The sequence below is a fragment of the Moschus berezovskii genome, chromosome Y, assembly GCF_049115385.1.
Source record: "Moschus berezovskii isolate FMDL1 chromosome Y, NW_MosBer_1.0, whole genome shotgun sequence".
Taxonomy (NCBI): Eukaryota; Metazoa; Chordata; class Mammalia; order Artiodactyla; family Moschidae; genus Moschus; species Moschus berezovskii.
Window position 1 is genome coordinate 9,088,553 of NC_142489.1, and position 26,338 is coordinate 9,114,890.

Here is a 26,338-nt window from a genome sequence, read left to right on the forward strand (position 1 = left end):
TGTGGATATATGCCCAGGCGTGTGATTGCAGGATCATACGGTAGCTCTGTTTTCAGTTTTTAAAGGAACATCCGTCCTGTTCTGCACCAACTTACATTCTCACCAGCAGTGTTGGAGGGTTCCCGTTTCTCCACAACCCCTCTGACATTTGTAGACTTTTTAATGATGGCCATTCTGACCTGTGGGAGGTAGTACCTCGTTGTAGTTTTGATGTCAGGCAAGCTGATGGTTTAACTCTGATTTTGAACTCTGCTGTAAGAAGAGCTAAACTGCATTGAGTACTCAATCCTGGTCTGGGAGTTTGCAATGCAGTTCTCTGTCATCACTCATGGCAACCCTCTACTGTTATATGTTAGGACCTCCAACTTAGATGGAGAGGGAAATGGCAGCCCACTCCAGTACTCTTGCCTGGAGAATCCCACGGACAGAGGAATCTGGAGGGCTGCAGCCCATAAGGTCACCGAGAGTCAGACATGACGTAAGCAACTTAGCACGCGTGCACCCACTCAGAGGTCAAGAACCGCAGTGAGCAAACCAGGGACCCAAGACTTGGAGGCCATACCCTGAGCAGTTAATTCGCCATGATGGCAACTCAGTCTCAGGCAAGACCTAGGACTCTGCCTGAGGACTGGAAAACCTTCTATGTCACTTTGTCCATCACAGGGGAATGTGACATGACTCTTGCTTGTGGCATGAATCAGTGGAAGGAACCAATTCCCCAGAACCCAGGCATCTTTCAACCTGCGTTCACGCTTGTGGGAGGAGAGACTGTCATTTTCACACCTCCAAGATTTCCGCTTTAAAACGACCGAACCTTCATCAGCAAGCCCTCATTTTTTTTCCTCCCCAATACAGTCAATCTTGCTGTCTCCAGTTAGATAACAAAGTGCTCTCGAAAATGGCTTGTTTTCTGTATTTGTTTCATTTCAGTAAGAATTTGGGGAAGCTGTGGAAATAAAACATTTCATTTATACGCTATCCTGCAGCCCTCCACCGGTAATTCAGAACTATCATCCGATATAAATTGGTGTCATTATACCTTGAGAACCTCTGAAGGATAATATTTGCGGACCTCTGACTTGCAGCGTATGGGTCTGAAAGCAAGAATAATACAGCGGCATTTGTTCCCACCGGAGATTTCACTGCAGAATTTTTTTAGACGAGAAATATGTTAGACCTTTATAGGATCAGTGTCATGAAACATCTAACGGCTAATGGGCTTTTCGAATGAGATTCTGGCGTTTAAGACCCAAATAGTATGAGATACGAGGGTGCCTCTCTCAGGGGGAAAAAGAAGTGAAAGAGATTCAGAAATGCGACGCTTTTTCAGGTATCCATGCGTGGGAGCATCAGCTAGATTCTCTGGGATTCTTAATCCCAGCTCAGTGGTATATGGTCCTTTTGATGAAAATGATCAAGTTATCACTCTTGGTGATGGAGCGAAGGAATGGATGGGGGCAAACGAAATATCTTACCATGGTCGTTTCAAATATTGGAATTTGGAGGAGATATCTAGGGAGGAGTGTGAAGATGATGGAAGATGTGAGATATATTTTAGTAGAAGGGTTGTGTGTGGTGAGTGCGGCTGCTGGGTTGTCTGGGTTTGAAAACAGCCTGCAGGGAAAACGGTCATGGGAGGATGTAGCAGCCTGAGGAAAGGTAGCGGTCAACCAGGGGGCTCTGGGATCAAACGTCCGCCATTCCCAACCCTCTGCACGCTCTGATTTTTAATCCCTTTTTCAATGAAGCAACTGATAAAGGATTAATCTCCAAATTATACAAGCAGCTCCTGCAGCTTAATTCCAGAAAACTAAGTGACCCAATCAAAAAATGGGCCAAAGAACTAAACAGACATTTCTCCAAAGAAGACATAAAGATGGCTAATAAACACATGAAAAAATGCTCAACATCCCTCATCATCAGAGAAATGCAAATCAAAACCACAATGAGATACCATTTCACACCAGTCAGAATGGCTGCTATCCAAAAGTCTACATGCAATAAATGCTGGAGAGGGTGTGGAGAGAAGGGAACCCTCTTACACTGTTGGTGGGAATGCAAACTAGTACAGCCACTATGGAGAACAGTGTGGAGATTCCTCAGAAAACTGGAAATAGAACTGCCGTATGATCCAGCGATCGCACTCCTGGGCATACACACCGAGGAAACCAGAATTGAAAGAGACACATGTACTCCAATGTTCATTGCAGCACTGTTTATAATAGCCAGGACATGGAAGCAACCTAGATGTCCATCTGCAGACGAATGGATAAGAAAGCTTTGGTACATATACACAATGGAGTATTTCTCAGCCATCAAAAAGAATGCATTTGAATCAATTTTAATGAGGTGGATGAAATTGGAGCCAATTATACAGAGTGAAGTAAGCCAGAAAGAAGAACATCAATACCGTATATTAATGCATATATATGGAATTTAGAAAAATGGTAACCTGAACCCTGTATAAGAGACTGCAAAAGAGACATAGGCATTTAGAACAGTCTTTGGGACTCTGTGGGAGAGGGTGAAGGTGGAATGATTGGAGAGAATGGAATTGTAGCATGTATATTATCATAAGTGACCAGTCCAGGTTCGACGCATAAATTTTCCTCTGTTAATCCCTTTTTCAGTAGGCTTTTTGTCCACACGGGTTGAATGTGGGAGCCATCATGGCATTTGAAAGGCATCTTTTAAAAATTTGCAGAGGATTTTTTTAAACTGCTTGTTTATTTTAATAACGCTTCTTTTTAATTTTTTTTTTTAACCAAGCCGAGAAGCTTGGAAGATCTCAGTTCCCCGAGTGTTATTCTGTCAGTCATGTCCGACTCTTTGCGACCCCACGGGCTGTAGTCTGCCAGGCTCCGCTGTCCATGGAACTCTCCAGGCAAGAATGTTGGCGTGGGTTGCCGTTTCCTTCTCCAGGAAGGGATCGAACCTGGTCCCTCGGCAGTGAAAACATAAAAGTCCTAACCTCTGGACTGCCAGGAAATTCGCAGTAGACTATTTTTCTTTGTATAGCAGTTTTAAGGTTACAGGAAAACAGAGCAGAAAGCACAGAGTTTTATGATATTCATTTCTTCTGCACACGATTTGCTGTAGTCTCTTTTTTCTTTAAGCTTTTTGTTTTGGATGTGGACCATTTCTAAAGTCCTTATTGAATTTGTTATGCTATTGCTTCTGCTTTTTTTTGTTGTTGTTCTTGTTGTTCATTTGTCTTTTTGTAGAATCTCAGCTCCCCCACCAGGGATTGAACCCACACACCCCCGGCATTGGAAGGCAAAAGTCCAACCACTAGACCACCTTTGCACAGTGTATGTGTTGCTTCTGACGAGTCAATATTGATACATTGAGTTCAGTTCAGTTCAGTGGCTCAATCATGTGCAGCTCTTTGCGACCCCATTAATATCAGTTAAAATACATAGTTGTCCTTACAGGTCACTATTGGATTTGTACCTTGTATTTTTGTAGTTCAGTCACTCAGGCGTGTCCAGCTCTTTTTGACCCCATGGACCGCAGCACGCCAGGCCTCCCTGTCCATCACCAACTCCCAGAGCTTGCTCAAACTCACATCCATCGAGTCAGTGATGCCATCCAACCATCTCATCCTCTGTCGTCCCCTTCTCCTCCTGCCCTCAACCTTTCCCGGCATCAGGGTCTTTTCCAGTGTACTGTCTATGGGTTGGGGCAAATGTGTAATTATTACAGTGTCATACACAACACTTGCCCTCCCTCATCCCCAGCCCCTGACGAGCACCGATCTTTTTACCGTCTGCGTGGTTTTGCGTCGTCCAGTGTGTCACAGAGTTGAATCATGCAGTGTGTAGCCTTTTCAGATAGACTCCTTTCACGTCTGTGTGTGTGTGTGTTTAGTCACTCAGGCGTGTCTGACTCTTTGAGACCCCATGGAGTGTAGCCCTCCAGGCTCCTCTGTCCATGGGATTCCCCAGGCAAGAACACAGGAGTGGGTTGCCATTTCCTTCTCCAGTGCATGCATGGAGTCACTTCAGTCGTGTCCCACTCATTGCAATCCTATGGGCAGCAGCCCACCAGGCTCCTCTGTCCATGGGATTCTCCAGGCAAGAATACTGGAGTGGGTTGCCATTTCCTTCTCCGTCAGAGTGTACGTTGGGGTTATATCTCTGCCTTGTTGCTCCTTCCTGTGCGAACTCATTAAACTAATTACCATTCGCAAAGTGATGAGCCTTAAATTAGTGTCAGAGTCCAATTACCCCAATCCTGGGTGCACAGGTGGTTTGCAGAGCTGAGCCAAAGCATAGCCCAATAAATGTCTGGCTGGCGATGATTGATCACAGGAGACAACTCGCTGAAACGATCCTGTGCGTCTTATCCCTTGATCCTGAGGACGACATTCATCTCCGTGGCGCGGCTTCCAGGAACGTTTATCGTTTGGAATGAAGCATTGAGAGAGATTGAACGTCCTGTAGCCTGTGGCGTTGCAATCAGATAGCAAGAATATGTCTGGTGACAGATGAATCGGATGTTGCTTTTGCATTGGAAATCATGTCTGCCACCTCCACGGAGGGTGGACTCTGTAGCTTTTTACCCCCTTTGTTTAGACAAAGTCAGTCAGGGTGCAGCCCCCGGGGTGGAGGGCCTGACTCCACGGGGGAGCTTGATCTGTCTGCTGGATAGGCTTAGCCATATTCACTTATTGTCTTTTTTTTAATATTTATTTATTTGGCCAATTACCCATATTTTGTTACTGTTTTTTTTTTAAGCTTTATTTTATTTTTTAATTTATAATTTTTTAATTTTGTCTTTTTTAAAATATTTATTTATTTGGCCAGTTACCCATATTCAGTTATTGTCTTTTTTTAAATATTTATTTACTTGGCCGATTACCCATATTTGATTATTGGTTTTTTTTAATATTTATTTATTTGGCCGATTACCAATATTCAGTTATTGTCTTTTTTAAAAAGTTTTTAATCTTTATTTTTTTAATTTTTAATTTTTTTTTATTTAGTCTTTTTTTTTAAATATTTATCTATTTGGCTGAGCAGGATCTCCGTTGCCACACGTGAGATCACACGGGATGGCTGATGTTCACCATGGCACGTGGGGGTCTCCAGCTGTGACCTCTGAACTCTCAGTTGCAGCCGGTGGGCTTCAGTTCCCTCATCAAGGAAGGAACCCGGGCCCCCTGCATTGGGAGCGTGGAGTGTCAGCCACGGGGTGATGATGGTGATTTAGTCACGCAGTCGTGTCCGACTCTCTGGGACCCCATGGACTGCAGCCCGCCAGGCTCCTCTGTCCATGGGAGTCTCCACACAAGAATCCTGGAGTGGATTGCCATTTCCTCCTCCAGGGGATCTTCCCGACCCAGGGATCGAACCCACGTCTCCTGCATCGGCAGGCAGATTCTTTATGGCTGAGCCACTTGAGAAGCAGTTAAAGCTCTTAGCAGACCTCAGAAAACCAACTCAGACCCTTTAATACCCCACAGTATAACTAGCTGGATGCATTGACCCGATGAAGCCAGCACCATGGGACTCGAAGGGATCTCTGTGGAAATGATAATTTAGATACCTCTAGTCTGACCATCATTTTCTTCTGATTTGAGAGCAGATGAGTAAGTTGAGTGAAAGTCGCTCAGTTGTGTCCGACTCTCTGCAACTCCATGGACTATACGCCACGTGTCCTGGGTTCACCTTTACCAATCGATGAAGTCATAGCTGATGTAGGGTCATCCGTGCTCTGTACTCGCTTCCCATCTTCCTGGGTGGATGTGATGAAGAGAGAAGCTGTCATACCATGCCATCCATGGCTCTGTTCATCTGCTAAGCTGTGCTGGCTTTGAGAGGCTGGCTTTTGGAATCAGACTTCACTCTTTCTTGTGTGTGTGCCACTTCCTAGCATTCCCTGGTGGCTGAGACAGTGGAGGATCTGCCTCTACTGCAGGAGACCCGGGTTTGATCCCCAGGTGGGGAAGATCCCGTGGAGAAGGGAAGGGCAACCCACTCCAGTCTTCTTGCCTGGAGGACCCCACGGACAGAGGAGCCTGGCGGGCTACAGTCCACGGGGTCACAAAGAATTGGACACCGCTTAGTAACCAAACAACAACAGCAATATGTTAGGGATAGTCTAGAACATGAAGTTTGGGGGAAACAAGATAAGGAACAGGAAAGTGTGAAGAAAATAGATTTTTTTCATGATGGGCAGTTTTAAGCCTGGGTATCTATGGTAACTATTTGAAAGCTCCTTCATCAAAAAGTATTTATAGAGATGTTTCCTCATACACGAGGAGCCCTGATGGCTTAGTATTTTTCCCAGGTGATGAGGAAAGCTGCTGCTGCTGCTAAGTCACTTCAGTCGTGTCCGACTCTGTGTGACCCCATAGACAGAAGCCCACCAGGCTCCCCCGTCCCTGGGATTCTCCAGGCAAGAACACTGGAGTGCGTTTCCATTTCCTTCTCCAATGTGTAAAAGTGAAAAGTGAAAGTGAAGTCGCTCAGTCGTGTCCGACTCTTAGCGACCCCACGGACTGCAGCCTACGAGGCTCCTCCATCCATGGGATTTTCCAAGCAAGAGAACTGGAGTGGCTTGCCATTGCCTAGACGTCTTTTTCTTTAACTGGAGAATATTTGCTTTACAATGATGAGTTAGTTTATGCTGTACAACATGTCAGCTGTCGGTATACGTATATCCCCTCCCTCTTGAACCTCCTCCCCACCCCGTCATCGGACTCCTCGAGGCAAATGGATAAAGAAGTTGTGCTACATATATGCAGGGGAATATTCAGTCAGTTCAGTTCAGTCGCTCAGTCGTGTCCGACTCTCCGCGACCCCATGAATCACAGCACACCAGGCCTCCCTGTCCATCACCAACTCCCAGAGTTCACTCAAACTCATGTCCATCGAGTCGGTGATGCCATCCAGCCATCTCATTCTCTGTCGTCCCCGTCTCCTCCCACCCCCAATCGCTCCCAGCATCAGACTCTTTTCCAGTGAGTCAACTCGTCGCATGAGGTGGCCAAAGGATTGGAGTTTCAGCTTTAGCATCAGTCCTTCCAATGAACACCCATGATTGATCTCCTCTAGAATGGACTGGTTGGATCTCCTTGCAGTCCAAGGGACTCTCAAGAGTCTTCTCCAGCACCACAGTTCAAAAGCATCAATTATTCGGCGATCAGCTTTCTTCACAGTCCAACTGTCACATCCATACATGACCACGGGAAAAAACATAGCCTTGACTAGACGGACCTTGGTTGGCAAAGTAATGTCTCTGCTTTTTAATATGCTATCTAGGTTGGTTTTAACTTTCCTTCCAAGGAGTAAGCGTCTTTTCATTTCATGGCTGCAATCAGCATCTGAAGTGATTTTGGAGCCCCCCAAAATAAAGTCTGACACTGTTTCCCCATCTATTTCCCATGAAGTGATGGGACCAGATGCCATGAACTTTGTTTTCTGAATGTTGAGCTTCAAGCCAACTTTGTCACTCTCCTCTTTCACTTTCATCAAGAGGCCTTTGAGTTCCTCTTCACTTTCTGCCATAAGGATGGTGTCATCTGCATATCTGAGGTTATTGATATTTCTCCCAGCAATCTTGATTCCAGCCTGTGCTTCCTCCAGCCCAGCGTTCCTCATGATGTACTCTGCATATAAGTTAAACAAGCAGGGTGACAATATACAGCCTTGATGTACTCCTTTTCCCATTTGGAACAAGTCTGTTGTTCCTTGTCCAGTTCTAACTGTTGCTTCCTGACCTGCATACAGGTTTCTCAAGAGGCAGGTCAGGTGGTCTGGGATTCCCATCTCTTTCAGAATGTTCCACAGTTTATTGTGATCCACACAGTCAAAGGCTTTGGCATAGTCAATGAAGCAGAAATAGATGTTTTTCTGGAACTCTCTTGCTTTCTCCATGATCCAGCGGATGTTGGCAATTTGATCTCTGCTGCCTCTGCCTTTTCTAAAACCTGCTTGAACATCTGGAATTTCACGGTTCACATATTGCTGAAGCCTGGCTTGGAGAATTTTGACCATGACTTTACTAGCGTGTGAGATGAGTGCAATTGTGCGGTAGTTTGAGCATTCTTTGGCATTGCCTTTCTTTGGGATTGGAATGAAGACTGACCTTTTCCAGTCCTGTGGCTACTGCTGAGTTTTCCAAATTTGCTGGCATATTGAGTGCAGCACTTTCACAGCATCATCTTTCAGGATTTGAAATAGCTCAATTGGAATTCCATCACCTCCACTAACTTTGTTCATAGTGGTGCTTTCTAAGGCCCACTTGACTTCATATTCCAAGATGTCTGGCTCCAGGTGAGTGATCACGCCATCGTGATTATCTTCGTCGTGAAGATCTTTTTTGTACAGTTCTTCTGTGTATTCTTGCCACCTCTTCTTAATATCTTCTGCTTCCGTTAGGTCCATACCATTTCTGTCCTTTATTGAGCCCATCTTTGCATGAAATATTCCCTTGGAATCTCTAATTTTCTTGAAGAGATCTCTTGTTTTTCCTATTCTGTTGTTTTCCTCTATTTCTTTGCATTGATCGCTGAGGAAGGCTTTCTTATATTTCCTGGCTATTCTTTGGAACTCTACATTCAGATGCTTATATCTTTCCTTTTCTCCTTTGCTTTTCGCTTCTCTTCTTTTCACAGCTATTTGTAAGGCCTCCTCAGACAGCCATTTTACTTTTTTGCATTTCATTTCCATGGGGATGGTCTTGGTCCCTGTCTCCTGTACAATGTCACGAACCTCCGTCCAGAGTTCATCAGGCACTCTATCTATCAGATCTAGTCCCTTATTACTCAGCCATAAAAAAGGAACAAGATTGGGTCATTTGTAGTGGCGTGTATGAACCTAGAGTCTTTCATACAGAGTGAAGTAAGTTGAAAGGAGAAAAACAAAGCCCGTATATTAACACATATTGATGGCATCTGGTAGACTATTTTAGGCCCTTACGACCAAGGCCAGCTGATGATTGCAATAATCTTCCCTCTGTCTGCTAGCATCTTCCTCAAAAGAGCTCATAATCTGTGAGCCTGGTTCTTCTAGAATGCTTTATCGAGTCTCCCTGGAGGATTGCCCCGCGATGCCTAGAGGTTCAAATGATGGTTACAGATGATACGTAATACCGTGACTAACCTTTCTCGTTGTCTCTGCCAAGTGCCCAGCCACTGTTGGTCCTTCTGATTATGACACATCCCGTATTAGAATCCGCATGGGCAGGAGGGCTCAGGGTGTAAGACTGTCTCCTCCTCAGCATCACCAGTTCCCGGACGAGTGCACAAGCGCAGATCATCTGTGTTTCTTTTGTAAAGATTGCGCTGTTTTAACCTTGAGTGTTTTCCTCCCCTACAGGGCAGATCTTGGACGTCCTCGATGAGTTGAAACTCGCTAATAACACCCTGGTCTACTTCTCCTCCGACCAAGGAGCTCACGTAGAGGAGGTGACCGTCAAAGGGGAAGTTCAAGGAGGCAGTAACGGGATCTACAAAGGTAAGAAATATGTTCGGGTGGGCAGTGCCTGTGGTATCAGCCCTGGGCCCCCCAGCTCAGCCCTTGCTCACCTTCTTCTGGACCTTGGAGGACCTTAGTCCTGTTCTGTTTTTAAATATGCATATCTATTTGTGTATTTGGGCTTCCCCAGGTAGCTCAGTGGTAAAGAATCCATCTGCCAAACTGGAGACACAGGAGATGCGGATTCAATTCTTGGGTTGGGAAGATCCCCTGGGGGTAGAAATGGCAACCCACCCCTGTATTCTTGCCTGGAGAAATCCCACGGATGGAGGAGCCTGGCGGGCTACAGTCCATGGGGTCGCAAAGAGTCGGACACGACTGAGTGACCAACGCTTTCACTTTTTCACGTGATCTCCTAGTTGTGGCATGTGGGATGTATTGCTCTGACCAGGAATCAAACAGGGGCCCCCTGCTTTGGGAGCATGCTTTCGTAGTCCCTGGACCACCAGCAAAGCCCTCCAGGAACTCTTTAGTAAAATGATTCGGCCAGCCCTCCTGTTTTCACTGTCATTTTCAAGTGGCGAGAAGTGGGAAGCTTGTATTCCTATGTCAGAAAATGAGGTGCTTTTTTCCTGTTTCCATGAGGTTATGGGCTGTGTGCAGAAAGCTGTTTTTGTTATTTCAATACATGGTAGCCTCTCTCGAGATGCAGTCATGGACGGAATTTCATGTGCCGCGCACCCCACCCCCCACGCTGTCCATTCATTCCCCCAAAGAGGGTCCTTTAGGTTCCAAAGCAGCTTAGCGGCTGTTGCTGAGATGTATGCATAAGTCACAGTAACGCAAGCGGTGAGCAGGTGATGCGTTATTTAAGAAAGTCACAGACACAGTGGAATGGAGCCCCCGTTTGGGGGAGCAGAGAAGGAGGAGGGTGTAGTGGGATTTCGTGATGATAGCTGAGTCTTCAGAAACCCAAGTGGATGGTGAGGCTGGGTCAGAAACAGAGGGTCACAGGTCTGAGAGATGCCTGCCTGCAGGTTTGCGGTTTTCATGCAGTCTGCAAAGTGTGCTCACTGCCCCTCCCTGTTTTGTTTTTTAACTGGAGGATAATTGCTTTACAATACTGTGTCAGTTTCTGCCTTGCATCGATGTGAGTCAGCCACAGGTATACAGACCGCCCCTCCCTCTTGAACCTCCCTCCCACCCCATCCCACCCCTCTCGCTTGTCACAGAACCCTGGGTTGAGCTCCGTGAGTCACACAGCAAGCTCCCATCTGTTTTAAACATGGTAGTGTATGTGTTTCTATGCCCTTCTCGCAAATCATCCCACCCATTCCTTCCCCGGCTGTGGCCTCAAGTCTGTTCTGGAATGCTGCCCTGAAAATAGGTTCATCAGTACCATCTTGCGAGATTCCAACAGTTCAGTTCAGTCGCTCAGGCGTGTCCGACTCTCTGCGACCCCAAGAACCGCAGCACGCCAGGCCTCCCTGTCCATCACCAACTCCCGGAGTCCACCGAAACCCATGTCCATTGAGTCGGTGATGCCATCCAGCCATCTCATCCTCTATCGTCCCCTTCTCCTCCTGCCCTCAAGCTTTCTCAGCGTCAGGGTCTTTTTCACTGAGTCAGCCCTTTGCATCAGGTGGCCAAAGTATTGGAGTTTCAGTTTCAACATCAGTCCTTCCAATGGACACCCAGGACTGATCACCTTTAGAATGGACTGGTTGGATCTCCTTGCAGTCCAAGGGACTCTAAGAGTCTTCTCTAGCACCACAGTTCAAAAGCATCAATTCTTCAGTGCTCAGCTTTCTTTATAGTCCAAGTCTCACATCCATACATGACCACTGGAAAAACCATAGCCTTGACTAGATGGACCTTGGTTGGCAAAGTAATGTCTCTGTTTTTTAATATGCTACCTAGGTTGGTCATAACTTTCCTTCCAAGGAGTAAGCGTCTTTTAATTTCATGGCTGCAGTCACCACCTGCAGTGATTTTGGAGCCCCGAAAAATAAATCTGACACTGTTTCCATTGTTTCCCCTTCTATTTTCTATAAAGTGATGGGACCGGATGCCATGATCTTAGTTTTCTGAATGTTGAACTTCAAGCCAACCTTTTCACTCTCCTCTTTCACTTTCATCAAGAGGCTTTTGAGTTCCTCTTCACTTTCTGCCATAAGGGTAGTGTCATCTGCATATCTGAGGTTATTGATATTTCTCCCAGCAATCTTGATTGCAGCCTGTGCTTCTTCCAGCCCAGCGTTCCTCATGATGTACTCTGCACATAAATTAAACAAGCAGGGTGACAATATACAGCCTTGACGTACTCCTTTTCCTATTTGGAACCAGTCTGTTGTTCCATGTCCAGTTCTAACTGTTGCTTCCTGACCTGCATACAGGTTTCTCAAGAGGCAGGTCAGGTGGTCTGGGATTGCCATCTCTTTCAGAATTTTCCACAGTTTACTGTGATCCACACAGTCAAAGGCTTTGGCAAAGTCAATGAAGCAGAAATCGATGTTTTTCTGGAACTCTCTTGCTTTCTCCATGATCCAGCGGATGTTGGCAATTTGATTTCTGGTGCCTCTGCTTTTTCTAAAGGCAGCTTGAACATCTGGAAGTTCACAGTTCACATATTGCTGAAGCCTGACTTGGAGAATTTTGAGCAGGACTTTACTAGCGTGTACGTTGAGTGCAATTGATTCCATATGTATGCGTTAATATACTTGTCTTTTTCTTTCTGGCTTACTTCTCTGCGTCCAATAGGCTCTATGCTCACCCACCTCGTTGGGACCAACTCAAATACATTCTTTTTTTTTGGTTGAGCGACATTCCGTTGTGTATATGTACCACAGTTTCTGTGTGCATTCACCTGTCGGTAGGCATCTAGGTTGCTTCCACATCCTAGCTATGGTCAAACGTGTTGCAATGAAGACTGTTGTTCAGCTGCTGAGTCATGTCCAACTCTTTGCAACCCCGTGGACCACAGCGCGCCAGGCTTCCCTGTCCTTCGCTGTCTCCCAGAGCTTGCTCAAACTCATGTCCATTGAGCTGGCGGTGCCACCCAACCATCTCATCCTCTGTCACCCCCTTCTTCTCCTGCCTTCAATCTTTCCCAGCCTCAGGGTCTTTTCCAGTGAGTCAGCTCTTTGCCTCACGTGGCCGAAGTTTTGACGCTTCAGCATCAATTCTTCCAATGAATGTTCAGGCTTGACTTCCTTTGGGATGGACTGGTTGGATCTACTTGCCGTCCAAGGGACTCTCAAGATTCTCAGGGTATGTGTCCAGGAGGGGCTCTGTCGGGTCGTATGGGTAGTTCTATTCCTAATTTTGTAAGGAATCTCCATACTCTTCTCCATAGCGACTGTCATCAATTTACTTTTCCCCCAGCAGTGCAGGAGGGTTCTGTCGTCCGCATCCTCTCCAGTGTTAAACATACTGGACGTGTTAGAGATGCTTTTCTTGACTCCTAGAAAGACCATGGATGTGTGACACTGTATGTACCTCCGTCGCTACTCTATTGCGGAGCATTATCCCTTCGTCAAGTTTAGTTGGAATCAAGTTCACCCTGAAACACTGTTACTATATCATGCTCTCCAAAAAAATAATAAATAAATGAGTAAAATATGTGACTTCCTTCTAGCTATGGGGAATGGCCAAAACAACTTCAAAAGGTTGAGATAGCTTGTTTTTAACAAGGTCAAGGCAGCTGGTTTTCTAAAGCTGTGAAGTCACATACATCCTATGATTTATGCAAACACAGGGGAATCACGCCATTTAAACTCACCGATCAAAAGAGCATCCTTTTCTGAACAATACTGATTTCACGTCTTAATCAGAACTGCTCAGAAACATCTGTACTGTTTAAGCTCAGTGATCCCCCGGTATTCCCTAGTCAGATCTGTCTCACTGGTCCACCTTGATAGAATGTCTGTGATCAAATCACTTTACCAGAGTTCAACAGCAAATCCCTTCTAATCAGAGGAACACCAGATCCTGCTGTAGTCTGCATTTTTAAAAATTAACATTATGGATTTGGAGGGATAGTGTCACTAACTAGTTTTTCCTGTCATTCTTTTTTTTTCTTCTTTTATTTTATTTTTTTATTGGATGCAAATTACTTTACATTAATATATTAAAATTGAAATATAGTTGGATTAGTGGAGGAGGGCATGGCAACCCACTCCAGTATTCTTGCCTGGGGAAATCCCATGGACACAGGAGCCTGGCGGGCTACAGTCCACAGGGTCACAAAGAGTCGGACACGACAAAGCGACTGAACACAGAGAGAGTCGGTTTACAATCTTCTGTTAGTTTCAAGCGTACAGCAAAGTGATTCAGTTATCAGTTCAGTTCAGTTCAGTCGCTCAGTCGTGTCCGACTCTCCGCGACCCCATGAATCACAGCACGCCAGGCCTCCCTGTCCATCACCAACTCCCGGAGTTCACTCAAACTCATGTCCACAGAGTCGGTGATGCCATCCAGCCATCTCATTCTCCGTCGTCCCCTTCTCCTCCCGCCCCCAACCTTTCCCAGCATCAGAGTCTTTTCCAGTGAGTCAACTCGTCGTATAGATCAATGAATTGATAGAGATGGATGGATACATATAGATGGATGAACGGATGGAAAGAAACAAAATAAATGTGTGTATAGACACACACACACGTATATATGGATATGTATATATATATGTCTGTTTGTATGCAGTTATTTCCATTTGGGTAGTGGTTAAAATTGGAGGTCAAGAATAGCTCTCAAATCTGGTGTAAGGAAAGGCTGAAGGAGACAGGATAAGGATGAAGTCAGGAATGGTACCCAACATCTCGTGCCTCTGGCTGGTCTGACTGGGAGGAGAGAGGCTAAATTCCTTGAGGAAATTAGGACTCCTGGGCAGAGACTCGGTTCCCAGTCTTTAGAGCTGGAATGACAGGACTGTCCTTGTAGGAACGTCGGAGAGCATTGTCACAATGATTTAAAAGGCTGTGTGTGCAGAGTGTCTCCTCACTGCCCTTCGTGAGGGAAGGGTTGACTGTTCCGTAACCGCCAGAGTGCAAGACCGCCGCTGGCAGACACATTCTACCCACATCACCTGTATCCCCAGAACCGACAGCAGTGCCTGACATGTTGTAGGAAATGGTTCTTCAGGGACTTCCCCGCTGGTCCAGTGGCTAAGACTCTGAGCTCCCAATGCAGGGGGCTTGGGTTCAATCCCTGGTCAGGGAACTAGACCCCACATGTCGAAACTAAAGAGGTTGCATGCTGCAACTAAGATCTGGTGTGGTCAAATAAATACGTAAATACATACTTAAAAAGGAGTGATTTTTGAGTCAATAAGTAAATGAAAAAAAAACACTTGAGCTTGGGTTTCAAGGATCAGTGAAAGTGAAAGTTGCTCAGTCACATCCGACTCTTTGAGACCCCATGGACTATACAGTCCACGGAATTCTTCAGGCCAGAATACTGGAGTGGATAGCCTTTCCCTTCTCCAGGGGATCTTCCCAACCCAGGGATCGAACCCAGCTCTCCTGCGCTGCAGGCAGATTCTTTACCAACTGAGCTACCAGGGAAACCAAAGGATCAATGGTTTAACTCAATGAAGAAAGCAATGGAAGAGCGTGATTGTGTTGGAAGAAATCCATTGATAGCAGCAACGGATTGGATATGGCATTTGAGGGAGAAGAAGGTATCAACCATCATCAACCATTAAACCATCATTATGGTTTGTGGCTGGTGTGATTGGGTAGGTAGAGGTTCCCTTGAGGAATTGGGTCTCCTGAGCAGAGACCCGTATTGGGTTGTGGGTCATTTGGAATAAGAAGATGTGTTGAATGTAGCAGGTGAGATGGTAGATGATCCAACAAACAAGGCAGCAGAAAGAGTGACAGGGAAATGACACATAACCAGGAGAGAAGACAGTCCGGGGAAGAACATGGTCTGTAGCAATGGATGCTGAGAAATAGTCCAGTTCTGCTGGAATTCCATCACCTCCACTAGCGTTGTTCATAGCAATCCTTTCCCGAGGCCCACTTGGACTGCAAGGAGATCAAACCAGTCGGTCCGAAAGGAAATCAATCCTGAATACTCATTGGAAGGACCGATGCTGAAGCTGAAGCTCCAATCCTTTGGCCACCTGATGAGAAGAGCTGACTCACTGGAAAAGAGCCTGATGCTGGGAAAGACTGAAGGCAGGAGGAGAAGGGGACGACAGAGGACGAGATGGTTGGATGGCATCACCGACGCAATGGACATGGGTTTGAGCAAGCTCCAGGAGCTTGCTGATGGACAGGGAGGCCTGGCATGCTGCCATCCATGGGGTCGCAGAAATGGACACAACTTAGCGGCGGAACATCAGCGTGAGTTCAGTCCCAGGGTCAGGAAGATCCTAAATGGCAGTCCGCTCCAGTGTTCTTGCCTGGAGATCCCATGGGCAGAGGAGCCTTGTGGGCTCCAGTGCATGGGGTCGCAAGGACTCAGACACAACTGAAGCGCCTGAGCACACAGGAGCAGTGAAGATAGTTGGGGTCCATGAGGATGTCAGGTTTCCAAGGAGATCATGAGATCTAACATGTAGATGGAGGGCTGATCTTTGTAAAGATGACAGAGTATATACTGGATCATGCATAACCAAATCACTTTATCGTATGCCTGAAACTAATACAATGTTGTAAATCAACTATATTTCAATTATTTTTTTAAAAAAAGAGCAGTGCTCTGCAGACTACGGCAGTTGGGCCAGATGCAGTCTGATGGCTGCTTTGGTAGATCAGGATTGCCTGAAATAAAGCCATCCTCACTTACTGGAGTCTGGCCCTGCTGTCTCTGGGCTTCTGAGAACTTGGGCAGACCCCCGACACTCCGTAAAATAGTGCCGTTCCCCACCCCTGCCCCCCCACCCAGCTCTGGAGAAAGAACACATGTCAATGCTTGGCTCAGATAATGTTGCTGTTTGATCTCTTGCTTCAATTGTCAGCTTCAACTTTTCAAACCAGGTCAGTTATTTTAAGGGTGTTGCGGAGTCCTTCACCTGTCCTCCATCCGTGGCGTGAGCAGACAGCTGTTCTTTCTTTTTGCCCTGTTCAGTGGTGGATAATGCTTTGATAGAAGCTGGGCAGTTTTGTGCCCTGTCCCATCTACATCTGATGGCCTTTTATTCCCTTGCGTGAATCCATCGAGGAGGAGAATGGAAGCTAGAGTCTCTTGGGTGAGATGATGCTTGGGGTATTGACGTTTGTCACATGCTTCCTTGTTGTTCTTTACTTGCTGAGTTGTGTCACATTCCTTGTGACCCCCGTGGACTGTGGCCCACCAGTCTCCTCTGTCCATGGGGATTCTCCAGGCAAGAATACTGGAGTGGGTTGCCATGCCCTCCTCCAGGGGATCTTCTGGACCCAGGGATCAAACCCACATCTCTTAAAGTCTCCTGCACTGGCAGACACGTTCCTTACCACTAGCGCCACCTGGGAAACCCCACACACACACTGCTAGATATAAAAGAGATACCAATAAGGACCTCCTGTATAGGACAGGAACGCTACTCAATACTTGGTAATAAGCTAAGTGGGCGAAGAATCTGAAAACGAGTAGATGTATGTGTGTATAAACAAATCGCTTTGCTGCGAATCAGAAATGAAGACGATATTCTAAATGAACCACCCTCCAATAACAGGTTTGTTTGTTTTTTAAATACCCAATGCTCTATGCCTGTCCCCTCCTACTGGGAGAAATGGAGACACTGGAGCTGTAGCTTGGTCCTTTAATTTGGGTGAGCACTCTTGAGAGGCATTTGCAGGTGCGTTCTTTAGCACTGAGCTGCCAGGGAAGCCTCTGCTTCCTTCTGGCTCACACCAACCCAGGGAATCCGTGTTATCTCGGCAGGGAGACGCCTAAGAGGAGGGAAAAATGACAAACGGGATATTTCATAAAACTCTGTGCCCAGATGAGGCAAAAGAGTGACAAGCATACGCTCCTGCCACTCAGAGGCATTTGACCGGCCGGGTGGCAGTATTCGACAGAGAGAAATGGAAGGCTGGTTTGGAGACAGCTCTTCCTACCAAGAGCCTCGGAGTGAATGGTGGAGGAATTTTGCGGAAAGATTGACAGAGTCATCGTCCGTTTCTGATTCCCCATCAGGACCGAGTACCAGCAGGATGTTAAACGTGCGAATTTGACAGTGACTCGACCAGGGTTTTAAATTTAGACCGTGCTCTTTTCTCTGTGCAGGCATTTTCAGAAAGAACGAATCCAGCCTCCATCACCTCTTTTGTTTCTTGTATCTTGCTTAACAGCCCCTCTGCCTTGCTCTGCTAGCCATCTTTCTCCTTTCCTGGGGTCGCTAAGAGTCGGACATGACTGAGTGACTTCACTTTCATGCATTGGAGAAGGAAATGGCAACCCGCTCCAGTGTTCTTGCCTGGAGAATCCCAGGGACGGTGGAGCCTGGTGGGCTGCCGTCTACGGGGTCAGACAGGGTACTGGAGTGCCTTCTCCGTATCATCATATATAACTTTATATACTGTATATATTTTTCATCCCAACAGGCACGATGTATCTTTTAATAATTTTCTTTATTTTTGGCTGTGCTGGGTCTTCATAGGTGCTCGGGCTTTTCTCTGGCTGTGGAGACCGCGGGCTGTTCTCTCGTGGCTGTGCTCAGACTGTTCGTTGCAGTGGCTTCTGTTGTTATGGAGCACAGACTCCAGGACACTCGGATGTCAGTAGCTGCAGCTCACGGCCTCAGTCATTCCGGCCCCCGAGCTTTAAGCACAGGCTCAATACCTGTGGCTCATGGGCTTAGTTGCTCTGAGGCATATGGGATCTTCCCAGACCAGCGTTGAAACCCGCATCTCCTGCTTTGGGTGGCGGGTTCTTTCCCACTTGAGCCTCCAGAGAAGCCACAGATACCATGAGATTCTCACCGCATCCCTGTCATCAAAGCACTTGGTTCTTCCAGACTGGCCGCCCCAGGTCGAGTGTTGAAGAGGGCCCTGCGGACGAGTGTTGGAAAGACAGATCTCCTTGACGCCTCTCCTTCTGCGTTCCAGGGGGGAAAGCCAACAACTGGGAAGGAGGCATCCGGGTCCCCGGCATTGTCCGGTGGCCGGGAGTGATCCGGGCCGGCCTGGAGATTGATGAGCCCACCAGCAACATGGACGTCTTTCCCACGGTGGCCAAACTCACGGGGTCTCCTCTGCCGCAAGACAGGTACCCTGACTCCCAGCTCCCTGGGATACTCTCACTCAGGTTTTGCAGGCAAGGGAGCTCTGATTCACCTGCTCCATGGCAGGCTGCCTGCAGCTGGACGGGTTATCCATCCACCCCCAGTTATGGAAGTTACCAGTGAGTCAAGGGGCTTCCCTGATGGCTCAGCTGGTAAAGAGTCCACCTGCAATGCAGGAGACCCCGGTTTGATTCCTGGGCTGGGAAGATCCCCTGGAGAAGCGGATAGGCTACCCACTCCAGTCTTCTTGGACTTCCCTGGTGGCTCAGCTGGTAAAGAATCCGCCTGCAATGCAGGAGACCCCGGTTGGATTCCTGGGCCGGGAAGATCCCCTGGAGAAGCGGATAGGCTACCCACTCCAGTCTTCTTGGGCTTCCCTGGTGGCTCAGCTGGTAAAGAATCCTCCTGCAATGCAGGGGACCCCGGTTCGATTCCTGGTTCGGGAAGATTCCCTGGAGAAGGGGATAGGCTACCCACTCCAGTCTTCTTGGGCTTCCCTGGTGGCTCTGGTGGGTCCAGCAACGTAAGCATGGCTCTGTCCATCCCGTTATCCCAGGGGAAAACAAAGTCCGAGGGCTGATGGGGATGGGTGCTCCATTTCTTTGTTCTGTTTTGTGTTCTTTCTTTGAAAATTTATTTTCCTATCATGTTGGATCTGCATTTTCTTAATTGGAGAATAATTGCTTTTTACGAAGTTGTGTTGGTTTCTGCTGTATACCACAGTGTGAATCGCCTATAAGGATCCATATATCCCCGCCCTCTTGAGCTTCCCTCCCAGCCCCCATCCAGCCCTCTAGGTCATCACAGAGCCCTGTGCTGAGCTCCCGGTGCTATCCAGCAGCTTCCCACTAGCTGTCTGTTTTACACACGGTCGTGTATGTGTGTCAGCACTGCTGTCTCGATTCGTCCCATCATCTCCTCCCCCTTGTGTGTCCACGAGTCTCTTCTCTACATCTGCATCTGTACCCCTTCCCTGCAAATGGGTTCATCTCTACCATTTTTCCGGATTCCGTATATGCATCAGTATCTAGTATTCGTGTCAGCTGACTTGATTTCTTCTAGTCTCTGGGTCCATCCACGTCTCTAGGAAAGATCCCATTTTGTTCTTTTTCATGGCAGAGTAATATTCCATTGTAGACGTGTCCCATTTCTTTATCCCTTCACCTGTTGATGGACAGCTGGGTTGCTTCCATGTCCTGGCTGCTGTAAATAATGCTGCAGTGAACATCAGAGTATGTGTGTCTTTTACAGTTGTGATGAGCTTCCCTGGTGGCTCAGCTGGTAAAGAATCTGCCCGCAACGTGGGAGACCTGGGTTCGATCCCTGAGTTAGGAAGATTCCCCTGGAGAAGGGAATGGCTACCCACTGTGGTATTCTGGCCTGGAGAATTCCATGGGCTGAATGGTATATACCCAGGAATGGGATTGCAGTCTTTAGGTGAGCCTCCCTCTTTTGGCATTTGATGGATTTTCTCTCCCTCTGTCTCATCGGCTTGCAGCAGGGCAACTGGACAGAGTAGGCCCCCTCCTGTCATCACACACGCCTCCTCCCAGGCACCCCCAGCAGCTCTTTGCTGCAGGAGCCCCGAGAAAGGCAGCTGGCTCCTCCGTCAAGCCTGTTTCCCCAGCATGTCTTCATCTAGCAGGTTCTAAACAAAATGTCTTTCTCTTCCATTTAAATACAACTTCCGATGACATCGCCAACAGTTTCTCCTTAAGTGTTATGACCCATCCAAAGAGTTCTGAGTGAGGCGTGCTGATTAATTGTTTTCCTTAGTGGGGTGGCACGCCACGGGGGTACATGGGCCACAAATCTGGTTTAAATTCAGCTGCTGAGTTGAAAGCAGGGGCAAAACCAACAGCTCAGCCAGAGCTGAGTCCAGGCGGAGGTTTGCTCAGCTCCATTGTGTGCAAGCTTGGTTCACTCTTACCTTTTTTTTTTTTTTTTTTTCAAATTTCTACATAGGGTTTACCTTCTTCCAGAAGTGTGCCCACACACCACACACACACACATAAATGAGGAAGGTGAGCTTACAGAGTGTAGCCCTCCTTACGTCTTATGAGCCATCTGCAGAGTTCTAAGTGAGACATGCTGATTAATTGTTTTCATGGAGTTCTGATCTCAAGACCCTCTCACAAACACTTCACCGGTTGAAGAACCCAAAGGTCCTCTGCTTCTGTGGGTGGGATCTATCTGTGTTTGCCATATTAGTAATCAGATCTTCAAATCAGAGTCTTTAAACGCAAGAGCGCCCAAGCAAACATTGAGTCGGCTGGCAGAGTGATGACGGAGCCGCTGGGGAGAGACCGCGCCGTGAACTTGTGAAAGACCGGTGATGCAAGAGATCACAGAATGTTTTGAATCACCATGGCGATCGTTTCAGCTCGTAGACCTCAGGGAATGCCTGCGGGTCTCTGGACCACACCTGGAGAGCAGCTGGTGCTCTGGAGAAGAACAGAGATCCTGGGGCCATACTGCATGCAGGGCTTTGCATCTTGGCTGTTTTAACAGCTGCCAAAGCCCCGAACTCCCTGGCCCTTGGTGTCTTCTGCAAATGGGTTCAGCCTTGCACGCCCCTGTATGGGCTGATGTGAAGATGGAAAGCATCAGAGGCTGGCAAGTGCAGAGTGGAGGAGCATGAATACTTGTCCCTTGTGCTTCATCCACCATAGAGAAAAAGAGTTATTGCAACTCCCACATTTAATCTCCATCGGGGGTTAGAGGGTCATCACTTTGAAGGCTGAGGGGGGTTTCGAAGATCTTACCTTCCAGTCACACTATTCTGCCTTTCCTCTAATGATGGAAAACTCAGGAGTGGGAACTCATCAAAAGTCACATTTCTTTTCCTTTAAAGAGATTTTATTTTATCTATTTCTCCATCCTTTGTGCTGTGAGGGATTTTTAGTTCCCTGACCAGGGATCGAACCCGTGGCCCCCTGCAGTCAAAGCATGAAGTCTTAACTGCTGGACCATCAGGAAAGTCCCAAACGTTTTTTCCTGTAGACAATCAGAAGTCTCCCCGCTTCCTTTATCAGCTCTTTAGCGCTGGTTCTTTCCCTTGGTATAAATGTGAATAGTATTGGGAACAGTGCACACGGACTGTTCAGATTGCTGTTGTTCAGCCACTAAGTCCTGTCTGACTCTTTGCGATCCCATGGATTGCAGCATGCCGGGCCTCCCTGTCCATCACCAACTCCCGGAGTTTGCTCAAACTCACATCCATTGAGTCGGTGATGCCATCCAACCATCTCATCCTCTGTCGTCCCCTTCTCTTCCCGCCTTCAATCGTTCCCAGCATCAGGGTCTTTTCCAATGAGTCAGCTCTTCGCATCACGTGGCCAAATGATTGGAGATTCAGCTTCAGCATCAGTCCTTCCAATGAATATTCAGGACTGATTTCCTTTAAGATGGACTGGTTGGATCTCCTTGCCATCCACGAGACTCTCGAGTCTTCTCCGGCACCACAGTTCAGAAGCATCCATTCTTGGCTCCTGATGTCATATCATCACTGATCTTTTCTCTCAGAGTATTTTTTTTGGCCACATCGGGTTGTAGTTGGGGCCCTCAGGATCTCCACTGCGTCTCGTGGAATCTTCCGGTGCCATGTGCAGGCTCTCTAACTGTGACCTGTGGATTCTAACTGTGGCATGCAGGATTAGTTGCTCGAAGGCATATGGGATCTTCATTTTCCAACCAGGGATCGAACCCATGTCCCCTGCATTGCAAGGGGGATTCTTAACCATTGGACCACCAGGGATGTTCCATGGGCTCGCAGAGCATCTTTAAGTGGTTTTCCATCTCACTGGGAAGAGGCCAGGGAAGGCAGAAGTTCAGAGGGAAAGAGGGAGATTCTTCAAGGGGAAATCTCACTGCTGGCACCTCCTCCCCACCCCAAACTGAGGGTGACGTAAATCAACCTGGTTTTCTCACTCGTGCCCTTTGGTGGAGGAAGCCAGCCCGCACCACTGTTAATCATCCCCAAGTCTTTTTTGTGTGAGCAGCTATCTCCAGTAGAGCCCTTCCTGAATATTGAAGGTTCTTCCTGTGGATCTCCTCTGCTGGTGGTCTTATCCATCCCAATGATACTGTGTCTGGGTGGAGGTCCCTCTTAGATCTCATTGTCATCCTGGAGGCCGCAAAGCAAAGAAAACAGAGATCTGCTTCCATGTCACTCAGGGGAATAAAATGAGTGCTCAGTGTTCTATTTAGATAATGTTAGCAACCAGGTCCGGAAAACATCCTCCGGTGTCTGCCCCGGTGACTTTGATCATCTAAAGGGATGGTTTTCACCTGGGGTGACTGTTCCTCCCAGGGGCCGTTTAGCAATGTCTAGAGACATTTTTGATTGTCGGGACTCACGATGCTGCTGGCATCTCATGGGTGGAGGCCAGAGATGACCCTCAACAGCCCAGAATTTGGGGGATGACCCCGGGAGACAGTCCCTTCCCCCCATGAGAAGGAGTGATCCAGCCCAATATGTCAGTGGTGCTGAGGTTGAGAATTCTGCTCAGAAGCTTATTATTGCCCCTTCATGGGAAATGTTGTTAAAAGGACAACCTTATTACAACTTTTCAATAATGATAGCTGGATAATATTCTATTTATCCATGCGTGTGTACTGAGTCTCTGCAGTTGTGTCCGAGCCTTTGTAACCCTATGGACTGAAGCCCTCCAGGCTCCTCTGTCCATGGGAGTTTCCAGGCAAGATGACTGGAGTGGGTTGCCATTTCCGTCTCCAAGGGATCTTCCCAACTGAGGGACCAAAAACATGGGTCTCCTGTATTGCAGGCAAATTCTTTACCACTGAGTCACCTGGAAAGCCCGCCCACCATTTATCCATATGTGTGTGTGTGTTAGTCGCTCAGTCGTGTTCGACTCTTTGTGACCCCATGGACTGTAGCCCACCAGGCTTCTCTGTCCACGGGATTCTCCAGGCAGGAATACTGAAGTGGGTTGCCATGCCCTTCTCCAGGAGATCTTCCCAGCCCAGGTCTCCTGCAGGCAGATTCTTTACAGTCTGAACCGCCAGGGACGGCCCCTATTTATCCATATCCATCTATAAAGCCGACACCTGGATATTTCCTCTTTAGAAAACAACTCGAACTCTTTGCCACTACGATGGATGGGAATCAGCGTTCCTGATCGCTCACTTGAGAAATGTTAAAGAGACGTTTCTCAGGAGAAAAAGCACATTCAGAGGGTCAGGCCCAGGTTACGGGACAATCGCTTAATGAAGCGTCCTTACATTTTTCCACACGTTTTATCACATGAGATGGTCTTTTGTTCAGAAGACCCTCGGCAAGGACAAGGACAGCCTTGTCGTTCTGAAGAAGCATCTCATGTCTGGTAGATCCCTCTCCTGATCAACCCTAGCTCGGTGAGAAATGAAAGCCTTTCCATGAAGAGTTTCTACTTAGCTATGAAGAGCAGTGGTCCCGGGGTTACACAGAGAGACTGTCGTGCGGCTGAGTCTCCGCCGTGAGGTTTCTCAGATTCAGCCTCGTGGTGTGCATTGTATTGGAGGCCCATCCACAGCGAAACTTCCCTCCAGGCCTTTTTGAGGGGTATGTTGGCTTTTGGTGCCATAGCTTACCTGTGGCCGTCACCCCAGTATGTGCAGAAAAATCCTTTCCCCCCTTGTCTTCCGATAAGCTGATTCTTTACCACTGAGCCACCTGGGAAGCCCCTACACTATTGATGCCGTGTATAAAAGAGATAATTAATGGGAGCCTACCGTATATGGCAGGGATCTCTACTCGATGCTCTTTGGTGACCTAAGTGGGAAGGAAATAAAAAAAAAAAGAGGGGGTGTACATACACCTAGGCTTCCCTAGTGGCTCAGTTGGTAAAGAATCTGCCTGAAATTCAGGAGACCTGGGTTTGATCCCTGGGTCAGAAAGATCCCCTGGAGAAGGAAATGGCAACCCACTCCAGTATTCTTGCCTGGAGAATCCCATGGACAGAGGAACCTGGCGGGCTACAATCCATGGGATTGCAAAAGAGTCACATACGACCAAGTGACTAACATGCACACACACATTCCATAATTAGAATTCTCTTTCTTTTTTTTTTTTCAAGTTTGGGAAAGAAATCCAAATGTTTGACATCATTATGTCTCAAGAAGGCAGGGGGAGTGACTTAGTTCTCCCAGTGAGTTTGGCTGATGTTGGGGAGTTCCCTGATGGCTTGGTGGTTAGGAGTCCCGATTTTCACTGCCATGACCCAGGTTCAGTCCCTGATAAGGCAACTGAGATCTTGCCAGCCATGAGGTACGGCCACCAGCAACAGCAAAACAGGATTAAAAAAAAATTTTTTTTTTGCTGATATGTAGCTGGGTGACCACGCAAGACTTCTTCCATGGAGCCCTGCAAATGAAACAGTTCAGTGAGCTGTACCTAGTTCAGCTCCGTTTTGCAGAATAAGACTTGAAACTCTTCATGCACAAGGAACTCCTTGTGAATGAGCTTGCTTTCTGTTCATATATATATATCAGAGTGTTTAATGTTTACGAGCAGAGACGTTGCCTTAATGATGCAAGTGACTTTCTGGGTGCTTGGGATTTGCTTTAGTTTGTCAAAGATCTATGCGCTTTCTCCTAAAAATTTTTCTTTTCCTATTCTACACTGAAAAAAAAATCACTTTGTTTGCAGGATGACAACAGGTAACTCATAGTGTACCCCCAAGGTAACCTCTTTGTCAGTCTCCCAAACCTTCCCCTTCTGTTACGATGGTCAGATCCTTCTCAGGGTGAACCAGGCAAAGGCAGTCGTGGGAACATCCCCAGGTAGATGATTCCCTGTTTTCAGAGCAGAGAGAGGGAGAGATGGCACATTCACGGGGAATGACGTCACGGTCCCCCTGAAAAGTTCCCCAGGCATGCCCTTTTCAGTAACATGAAAGTCACCCAGGCTTCCCTGGTGGCTTTGTAGTACAGAATCCATCTGCCAACCTAGGTGTCCATTGGCAGATGAATGGATAAGGAGGCTGTGGTACGTATACACGATGGAATATTACTCGGCTATGAAAAAGGGTGCATTTGAGTCACTTCTAATAGGTGGGTGAACCTGGAGCCTATGATACACGGTGAAGTTAAGTCAGAAAGAGAAAGGCAAATACTGTATCTTAACGCATATGTACCTGTGGCTGATTCATGTGGATGTATGGGAAAAGCCATCACAATATTGTAAGGTGACAATATTGTACATTGCAATATAGTAAGGTGACAATATTGTACATTGCAATATTGTAAATGGCCTCCAGTTAAGACAAAAAAAAATTTTTTTAAAGAATCTGTCTGCCAATGCAGGGGACATGGGTTCAGTCTCTGGTTTGGGACGATCCTATGTGCCCCAGAGCAGCTAAGCCTGAGCACGCCCACTATGGAAGCATACATGCCCTAGACACTGTGCTGCACGGCAAGAGAAGCCTCTGTGATGAGGAGCCCCCGTACCGCAGCTAGAGAGGAGCCCCCCAACTCGGGAAAACCCGTGCAGCAAGGAAGACCCAGCGCAGCCCCCCAAAATTAGTTAATTTAATGTTAAAGAGACAGGCACACCAAGCTATTGAATTGGACCTGAAATTCGGCCACAACGCTCCTTGATATTGAACCGTTAATATCCTCGTGGTTGTCAGGGGTCAGGACCCCACGGGGAGAACCATCTAACTTTCCAAGTTAGTGCAAGTGAAGTTGCTCAGTCGTGTCC

The 26,338-nt window shown here is 47.3% G+C and overlaps 1 protein-coding gene across 3 annotated transcripts in view; it reads left to right on the top strand.

The window, feature by feature from the left end:
• LOC129564114 (steryl-sulfatase) overlaps nt 1–26,338 on the top strand; it is a 154,010-nt gene that overhangs the window by 108,357 nt on the left and 19,315 nt on the right. For all 3 annotated transcript variants that reach the window (XM_055437719.2, XM_055437720.2, XM_055437718.2), the window contains 2 exons: nt 9,327–9,464; nt 18,461–18,620. In XM_055437719.2, the coding sequence (XP_055293694.2) occupies nt 9,327–9,464; nt 18,461–18,620 (298 nt within the window). The remainder of the gene's footprint in view (nt 1–9,326; nt 9,465–18,460; nt 18,621–26,338) is intronic.